Source organism: Oncorhynchus clarkii, chromosome 12, assembly GCF_045791955.1.
Source record: "Oncorhynchus clarkii lewisi isolate Uvic-CL-2024 chromosome 12, UVic_Ocla_1.0, whole genome shotgun sequence".
NCBI lineage: Eukaryota > Metazoa > Chordata > Actinopteri > Salmoniformes > Salmonidae > Oncorhynchus > Oncorhynchus clarkii.
The window spans coordinates 5,746,196-5,756,195 of NC_092158.1; the positions used below are offsets into that span (position 1 = coordinate 5,746,196).

Here is a 10,000-nt window from a genome sequence, read left to right on the forward strand (position 1 = left end):
CTGTACAGAGCTGGACTCACTCTTAGACAATCCAGCTGTAGAATGTAGAATACCCTGTACAGAGCTGGACTCACCCTTAGACAATCCAGCTGTAGAATGTAGACCACCCTGTACAGAGCTGGACTCACTCTTAGACAATCCAGCTGTAGAATGTAGACCACCCTGTACAGAGCTGGACTCACTCTTAGACAATCCAGCTGTAGAATGTAGACCACCCTGTACAGAGCTGGACTCACTCTTAGACAATCCAGCTGTAGAATGTAGACCACCCTGTACAGAGCTGGACTCACTCTTAGACAATCCAACTGTAGAATGTAGACCACCCTGTACAGAGCTGGACTCACCCTTAGACAATCCAGCTGGAGAATGTAGACCACCCTGTACAGAGCTGGACTCACTCTTAGACAATCCAGCTGGAGAATGTAGACTACCCTGTACAGAGCTGGACTCACTCTTAGACAATCCAGCTGGAGAATGTAGACCACCCTGTACAGAGCTGGACTCACTCTTAGACAATCCAGCTGGAGAATGTAGACTACCCTGTACAGAGCTGGACTCACTCTTAGACAATCCAACTGTAGAATGTAGACCACCCTGTACAGAGCTGGACTCACTCTTAGACAATCCAGCTGGAGAATGTAGACTACCCTGTACAGAGCTGGACTCACTCTTAGACAATCCAGCTGTAGAATGTAGACTACCCTGTACAGAGCTGGACTCACTCTTAGACAATCCAGCTGTAGAATGTAGACCACCCTGTACAGAGCTGGACTCACTCTTAGACAATCCAACTGTAGAATGTAGACCACCCTGTACAGAGCTGGACTCACCCTTAGACAATCCAACTGGAGAATGTAGACTACCCTGTACAGAGCTGGACTCACTCTTAGACAATCCAACTGTAGAATGTAGACCACCCTGTACAGAGCTGGACTCACCCTTAGACAATCCAGCTGGAGAATGTAGACTACCCTGTACAGAGCTGGACTCACCCTTAGACAATCCAGCTGTAGAATGTAGAATACCCTGTACAGAGCTGGACTCACTCTTAGACAATCCAGCTGGAGAATGTAGACCACCCTGTACAGAGCTGGACTCACTCTTAGACAATCCAGCTGGAGAATGTAGACCACCCTGTACAGAGCTGGACTCACTCTTAGACAATCCAGCTGTAGAATGTAGACTACCCTGTACAGAGCTGGACTCACTCTTAGACAATCCAACTGTGCAGTTTCAGCTGCTTTGTCCTGACCCTTTGATCATCATTGTATCCTGCTGTATAAAGAGTGGAGGGGGGAGAGGGGGGGGATACAGGATTGACCAAGTTTAGTGACAGGTTGTGAATTTCATGTAGTGATCAAATAATGACAGGTAGGAGTGGGTGGGACTGTAGTAATGACAGGTAGAAGTGGGTGGGACTGTAGTAATGACAGGTAGGAGTGGGTGGGACTGTGGTAATGACAGGTAGGAGTGGGTGGGACTGTGGTAATGACAGGTAGGAGTGGGTGGGACTGTGGTAATGACAGGTAGGAGTGGGTGGGACTGTAGTAATGACAGGTAGGAGTGGGTGGGACTGTGGTAATGACAGGTAGGAGTTGGTGGGACTGTGGTAATGACAGGTAGGATTGAGTGGGACTGTAGTAATGACAGGTAGGAGTGGGTGGGACTGTGGTAATGACAGGTAGGAGTTGGTGGGACTGTGGTAATGACAGGTAGGAGTGGGTGGGACTGTAGTAATGACAGGTAGAAGTGGGTGGGACTGTAGTAATGACAGGTAGAAGTGGGTGGGACTGTAGTAATGACAGGTAGGAGTGGGTGGGACTGTGGTAATGACAGGTAGGAGTGGGTGGGACTGTAGTAATGACAGGTAGAAGTGGGTGGGACTGTAGTAATGACAGGTAGAAGTGGGTGGGACTGTAGTAATGACAGGTAGGAGTGGGTGGGACTGTAGTAATGACATTTAGAAGTCGGGGGGAGTGCCATTAATGAGCTTGTCACACTGGACAGCAGCCTATTTTACCAAAAGGGAACATACTTCAAGTATTGCACATATTGTATTATAAGAAGTAAGGAAAGAGCGTTGTTTGACAAATTGGAGTCCGGGATTGACAGTGTTCGGGGTTTGGAAATGGATGTGTCATTTCTACCAACACGAGCATTTTACCATTAGCATTCACATTAAAGCATCACTAGCATTATACATTAGCATTCACATTATAGCATTACTAGAATTTTACCATTAGCATTCACATTATAGCATCACTAGCATTATACATTAGCATTCACTCTGACTCTGTACCGGTACCCCGTGTATATAGGCTCCACATTGACTGTACCGGTACACCCTGTATATAGCCTCCACATTGACTCTGTACCGTAACACCCTGTATATAGCCTCCACTTTGACTCTGTACCGTAACACCCTGTATATAGCCTCCACATTGACTCTGTACCGTAACACCCTGTATATAGCCTCCACATTGACTCTGTACCGTAACACCCTGTATTTACGTAGTTTGGTATTTTAATGCTGTTGTTTAATTATGTGTTACTTTTATTTTCATTTTTTTATTTTTTTTTACTTAACACTTCTTTTAAAAAGAATCTTAACTTCTTAAAGCTTTTCACTTGTCTACTACAACTGTTGTATTCGGTGCATGTGACAAATAAGATTTGATTTTATTTGACATTGCCGTTAGCATTCTACTATTAGCATTAGCATCCTACCATTATCATTAGCATATTACTATTAGCATGATCATTAACATTAGTATTATACTATAAGCATTCATATCAACATTAGCATTAGCATTAACAATAGCATCTTCCACAGAGTCCATTAGTGGGTAGGCAGAGTAGCCTAGTGGTTAGAGCATTGGGCTAGTAACCGGAAGGTTGCAAGTTCAAACCCCAGAGCTGAAAATGTATAGATAGATCTGTCTTCCTGAACAGGCAGTTAACCCACTGTTTCTAGGTCATCATTGAAAATAAGAATTTGTTCTTAACTGACTTGCCTAGTAAAATAAATTAGACCATTGCACTAGCTTTGTACAATAATACCAAAAGTATATACTGTGTATGTTTTATTGTCACAAACACTGGATAGGTGCAGGGGAATGTGTTGTTTTAGCCATAGTCATAGTAGTACAGCGCCCCTGGAGAAAATTAAGGTTAAGCACCTTGCTCAAGGATACATTGACAGATTTTAGCATTAGCTTTAACATTAGCATCGCTGCCACAGAGTTCATTATACTATTAGCAATAGCATTAGCATACCCTCTTCCACAGACACGGGCTACAGGGTGCAGGTAGCATTCATTAGCTATTGTCAAGCCATTCACATTACATCTCTCTCTCTCTCTATAAAGGAACACACTTAAAGGGGTGAATCTGGGATTTAAACAACAACAAAGGAGTCAAATCAAATCAAATGTATTTATATAGCCCTTCGTACATCAGCTGATATCTCAAAGAGCTCTACAGAAACCCAGCCTAAAACCCCCAAACAGCAAGCAATGCAGGTGTAGAAGCACCAACACTTTTCGTCAGTCATTATTTTCAACTTCCCAAAGAATTGATGTACCAAACATGTAATCCCAGATTGCCACATCAACTATGTACAATAGCTATGTTGAAGTATGTTTCTCTCTGAGGAGGTGAAAAATGGTGGCCCATTGTTGTGAATGAGTGGAAATAGTTTTGGCATAGAGAACAGAGTGGTTGTAACCTATTAGGTTGGTCCTTGATCAGAATGTATTGTTCCTTGGGGATCGTCAGCCGTTCAAAGCTCAGGACCGGAGAAACAGAGCTTTCCAGCCTTTCATCCCAAGGCCAACATGTATTTAGAGAACGAGAGATGTAGAAAGCAACTGAGGAAGGAAATTTCAATTTCTCCAGTGGGTTGTATTGGAAACTCGTTGGACAGTCTTTTAAAGCTTCGAGTTAAGGGTCATATAATTTGAAGGGATACTATGTGAGCAGCATATGAAATTAATGATTTACGTGTAATTTGCATTAATTAAATGTTGTCATTAGAATATAAAATGTTTTAAGCTCAGTTGAAGTTCCTATTTCCTGTCCCTGTTGTAGTTCAGACATTGGTCAGATGTTCCTATTTCCTGTCCCTATTGTAATTCAGACGTTGGTCAGGTTTTCCTATTTCCTGTCCCTGTTTGGTGTTCAGACATTGGTCAGATGGTCTTATTTCCTGTCCCTGTTGTATTCCAGACATTGGTCAGGTTTTCCTATTTCCTGTCCCTATTGTATTCCAGACATTGGTCAGGTTTTCCTATTTCCTGTTCCTGTTGTATTTCAGACATTGGTCAGATGCGTCCTCCTCATGGCAGTGTGACACCCCAGAAGAACAGCAACCTCCTGGTCATCATCGTGGTCTCCGTGGGAGCCGTTACTGTGGTAGTGGTCATCATAGTAGCGCTGATCTGCACCAGGCGCTCCTCCGCACAACAGAGAAAGTGAGTTGGATTGCCTCTTCATCCTCGTTCCCCTTCCTCCTGTTCCCCTTCCTCCTGTTCCCCTTCCTCCTCACTCCCCTTCCTCCTCATTCCCCTTCCTCCTCATTCCCCTTCCTCCTGTTCCCCTTCCTCCTGTTTCCCTTCTTCCTCACTCCCCTTCCTCCTGTTTCTCTTCTTCCTCACTCCCTTTCCTCCTCACTCCCCTTCCTCCTCACTCCACTTCCTCCTCGTTCCCCTTCCTCCTGTTCCCCTTCTTCCTCACTCCCTTTCCTCCTCACTCCCCTTCCTCCTCACTCCCCTTCCACCTCTTCCCCTTCCTCCTCACTCCCCTTCCTCCTCACTCCCATTCCTCCTCACTCCCCTTCCTCCTGTTCCCCTTCCACCTCTTCCCCCTTTCCTCTCCCACTTCCGCCGCTCCCCATTCCCCCTCACTCCCCTTCCTCCCACAGTTAGAGCTGTATAGGAAGGGTATATTAGTTGAAACTTTATTTTTACCAGTAATCTACCAGAATTGTTGTGACTTTCAAAGATTTTATGCAATTTTTCACAAGACATCTAGTGGCTATTTTGGTAATTCAGATTATCACAGGTGTCTGTAATTATCTCTGGCCCTCTACTTCAGATTATCACAGGTGTCTGTAATTATCTCTGTTCCTCTACATCAGATTACCACAGGGGTGTAATTATCTCTGGCCCTCTTCTTCAGATTATCACAGGGGTGTTATTATATCTGGCCCTCTACATCAGATTATAACAGGGGTGTAATTATCTATGGCCCTCTACTTCAGATTACCACAGGGTGTAATTATCTCTGGCCCTCTACTTCAGATTATCACAGGGTGTAATTATCTCTGGCCCTCTACTTCAGATTATCACAGGTGTCTGTAATTATCTCTGGCCCTCTACTTCAGATTATCACAGGTGTCTGTAATTATCTCTGTTCCTCTACATCAGATTACCACAGGGGTGTAATTATCTCTGGCCCTCTTCTTCAGATTATCACAGGTGTCTGTAATTATCTCTGTTCCTCTACATCAGATTACCACAGGGGTGTAATTATCTCTGGCCCTCTACTTCAGATTATCACAGGTGTCTGTAATTATCTCTGGCCCTCTACTTCAGATTATCACAGGGGTGTAATTATCTCTGGCCCTCTATTTAAGATTATCACAGGTGTCTGTAATTATCTCTGGCCCTCTACTTCAGATTATCACAGGGGTCTGTAATTATCTCTGGCCCTCTACTTCAGATTATCACAGGGGTCTGTAATTGTCTCTGGCCCTCTACTTCAGATTATCACTGGGGTCTGTAATTTTCTCTGGCCCTCTACTTCAGATTATCACAGGGGTCTGTAATTATCTCTGGCCCTCTACTTCAGATTATCACAGGGGTCTGTAATTATCTCTGGCCCTCTACTTCAGATTATCACAGGGGTCTGTAATTATCTCTGGCCCTCTACTTCAGATTATCACAGGGGTCTGTAATTGTCTCTGGCCCTCTACTTCAGATTATCACAGGGGTCTGTAATTTTCTCTGGCCCTCTACTTCAGATTATCACAGGGGTCTGTAATTATCTCTGGCCCTCTACTTCAGATTATCACAGGGGTCTGTAATTATCTCTGGCCCTCTACTTCAGATTATCACAGGGGTTTAATTATCTCTGGCCCTCTACTTCAGATTATCACAGGGGTCTGTAATTATCTCTGGCCCTCTACTTCAGATTATCACAGGGGTCTGTAATTATCTCTGGCCCTCTACTTCAGATTATCACAGGGGTCTGTAATTTTCTCTGGCCCTCTACTTCAGATTATCACAGGGGTCTGTAATTTTCTCTGGCCCTCTACTTCAGATTATCACAGGGGTCTGTAATTATCTCTGGCCCTCTACTTCAGATTATCACAGGGGTCTGTAATTATCTCTGGCCCTCTACTTCAGATTATCACAGGGGTCTGTAATTATCTCTGGCCCTCTGTCTGGCCTTATCGCATTTAAACTATATAAAATGATCAAATAAAATGATTTCAAATCAAACAAAATAGAATGACAAAGCTGTAGAACATTATCCTAAATATCAATATCAATTTAGTGAATACCATTGGTGATATGAGGGTTTCAGCATGAAATATCCTTTATTATTTATTTTACTATGTCAATATGTCTTTGTCTTTGTTGTCAGTGTTTTGTCTTTGTCTTTGTTGTCAGTGTTTTGTCTTTGTCTTTGTTGTCAGTGTTTTGTCTTTGTCTTTGTTGTCAGTGTTTTGTCTTTGTGGTCAGTGTTTTGTCTTTGTCTTTGTTGTCAGTGTTTTGTCTTTGTGGTCAGTGTTTTGTCTTTGTTGTCAGTGTTTTGTCTTTGTTGTCAGTGTTTTGTCTTTGTCTTTGTTGTCAGTGTTTTGTCTTTGTCTTTGTTGTCAGTGTTTTGTCTTTGTTGTCAGTGTTTTATCTTTGTGGTCAGTGTTTTGTCTTTGTCTTTGTTGTCAGTGTTTTGTCTTTGTCTTTGTTGTCAGTGTTTTATCTTTGTCTTTGTTGTCAGTGTTTTGTCTTTGTCTTTGTTGTCAGTGTTTTGTCTTTGTCTTTGTTGTCAGTGTTTTGTCTTTGTGGTCAGTGTTTTGTCTTTGTCTTTGTTGTCAGTGTTTTGTCTTTGTGGTCAGTGTTTTGTCTTTGTTGTCAGTGTTTTGTCTTTGTTGTCAGTGTTTTGTCTTTGTCTTTGTTGTCAGTGTTTTGTCTTTGTCTTTGTTGTCAGTGTTTTGTCTTTGTTGTCAGTGTTTTGTCTTTGTGGTCAGTGTTTTGTCTTTGTCTTTGTTGTCAGTGTTTTGTCTTTGTTGTCAGTGTTTTGTCTTTGTTGTCAGTGTTTTGTCTTTGTTGTCAGTGTTTTGTCTTTGTTGTCAGTGTTTTGTCTTTGTCTTTGTTGTCAGTGTTTTGTCTTTGTCTTTGTTGTCAGTGTTTTGTCTTTGTCTTTGTTGTCAGTGTTTTGTCTTTGTCTTTGTTGTCAGTGTTTTGTCTTTGTCTTTGTTGTCAGTGTTTTGTCTTTGTCTTTGTTGTCAGTGTTTTGTCTTTGTCTTTGTTGTCAGTGTTTTGTCTTTGTTGTCAGTGTTTTGTCTTTGTTGTCAGTGTTTTGTCTTTGTCTTTGTTGTCAGTGTTTTGTCTTTGTTGTCAGTGTTTTGTATTTGTCTTTGTTGTCAGTGTTTTGTATTTGTTGTCAGTGTTTTGTCTTTGTTGTCAGTGTTTTGTCTTTGTCTTTGTTGTCAGTGTTTTGTCTTTGTCTTTGTTGTCAGTGTTTTGTCTTTGTCTTTGTTGTCAGTGTTTTGTCTTTGTCTTTGTTGTCAGTGTTTTGTCTTTGTCTTTGTTGTCAGTGTTTTGTCTTTGTCTTTGTTGTCAGTGTTTTGTCTTTGTCTTTGTTGTCAGTGTTTTGTCTTTGTTGTCAGTGTTTTGTCTTTGTTGTCAGTGTTTTGTCTTTGTCTTTGTTGTCAGTGTTTTGTCTTTGTTGTCAGTGTTTTGTATTTGTCTTTGTTGTCAGTGTTTTGTCTTTGTTGTCAGTGTTTTGTCTTTGTCTTTGTTGTCAGTGTTTTGTCTTTGTTGTCAGTGTTTTGTCTTTGTTGTCAGTGTTTTGTCTTTGTCTTTGTTGTCAGTGTTTTGTCTTTGTTGTCAGTGTTTTGTCTTTGTTGTCAGTGTTTTGTCTTTGTTGTCAGTGTTTTGTCTTTGTCTTTGTTGTCATTGTTTTGTATTTGTTGTCAGTGTTTTGTCTTTGTTGTCAGTGTTTTGTCTTTGTTGTCAGTGTTTTGTCTTTGTATTTGTTGTCAGTGTTTTGTCTTTGTTGTCAGTGTTTTGTCTTTGTTGTCAGTGTTTTGTCTTTGTTGTCAGTGTTTTGTCTTTGTTTTTGTTGTCAGTGTTTTGTCTTTGTTGTCAGTGTTTTGTCTTTGTTGTCAGTGTTTTGTCTTTGTTGTCAGTGTTTTGTCTTTGTTGTCAGTGTTTTGTCTTTGTCTTTGTTGTCATTGTTTTGTCTTTGTTGTCAGTGTTTTGTATTTGTTGTCAGTGTTTTGGTTCCAAACTGGTGGCAGTTGTAAAAAAAAGTCAATAGCTGGAAGAGTTGCGGAGGTACTTTGAAAATATTACCATTGTTGATTAATTAAGCTATTTTCTCTTGAATCATCTGGTCTATCTACCAGAAACTAATTGACAATATGGACACAGTTATAAAAAACGTATACATTATTTAAATGTATATATATTTTTTTATTATTCAAGTATAAATTACCAAAGTTACCATAAATTGCTGTAGATAACCTGTTAATTACCAACAATTAATGAAGATTTTGCTAACTTTGGTAAGTTAATGGTAACTTTGCAACCCTAGACGCAGGAACTCTGTGGTCTGCTAGTAGGTTAATTAACACAGCGTTCTCTTATTTCCAAACGTTAGCTCAGGAGCGGCACTCTGTGATCACATGTTATATTTATACATTCTGATATCCTGTTAGCACATGTTATATTTCTATTTAATAAACAGTCTGATATCCTGTTAACACATGTTATATTTCTATTTAATAAACAGTCTGATATCCTGTTAACACATGTTATATTTATATTTAATAAATAGTCTGATATCCTGTTAACACATGTTATATTTATATTTAATAAACAGTCTGATATCCTGTTAACACATGTTATATTTATATTTAAACAGTCTGATATCCTGTTAACACATGTTATATTTAATAAACAGTCTGATATCCTGTTAACACATGTTATATTTATATTTAATAAACAGTCTGATATCCTGTTAACACATGTTATATTTATATTTAATAAACAGTCTGATATCCTGTTAACACATGTTATATTTATATTTAATAAACAGTCTGATATCCTGTTAACACATGTTATATTTATATTTAATAAACAGTCTGATATCCTGTTAACACATGTTATATTTATATTTAATAAACAGTCTGATATCCTGTTAACACATGTTATATTTATATTTAATAAACAGTCTGATATCCTGTTAACACATGTTATATTTATATTTAATAAACAGTCTGATATCCTGTTAACACATGTTATATTTATATTTAATAAACAGTCTGATATCCTGTTAACACATGTTATATTTATATTTAATAAACAGTCTGATATCCTGTTAACACATGTTATATTTATATTTAATAAACAGTCTGATATCCTGTTAACACATGTTATATTTAATAAACAGTCTGATATCCTGTTAACACATGTTATATTTATATTTAATACACAGTCTGATATCCTGTTAACACATGTTATATTTATATTTAATAAACAGTCTGATATCCTGTTAACACATGTTATATTTATATTTAATAAACAGTCTGATATCCTGTTAACACATGTTATATTTCTATTTAATAAACAGTCTGATATCCTGTTAGCACATGTTATATTTATATTTAATAAACAGTCTGATATCCTGTTAACACATGTTATATTTATATTTAATAAACAGTCTGATATCCTGTTAACACATGTTATATTTATATTTAATAAACAGTCTG

The 10,000-nt window shown here is 39.3% G+C and overlaps 1 protein-coding gene across 1 annotated transcript in view; it reads left to right on the plus strand.

Moving 5' to 3' along the window:
• The window catches only part of LOC139421845 (DCC netrin 1 receptor), a 729,366-nt gene that overhangs the window by 650,547 nt on the left and 68,819 nt on the right, over positions 1-10,000 (plus strand). The window contains exon 23 of the mRNA XM_071172971.1: positions 4,316-4,472. Coding sequence (XP_071029072.1) covers positions 4,316-4,472 — 157 coding nt within the window. The remainder of the gene's footprint in view (positions 1-4,315; positions 4,473-10,000) is intronic.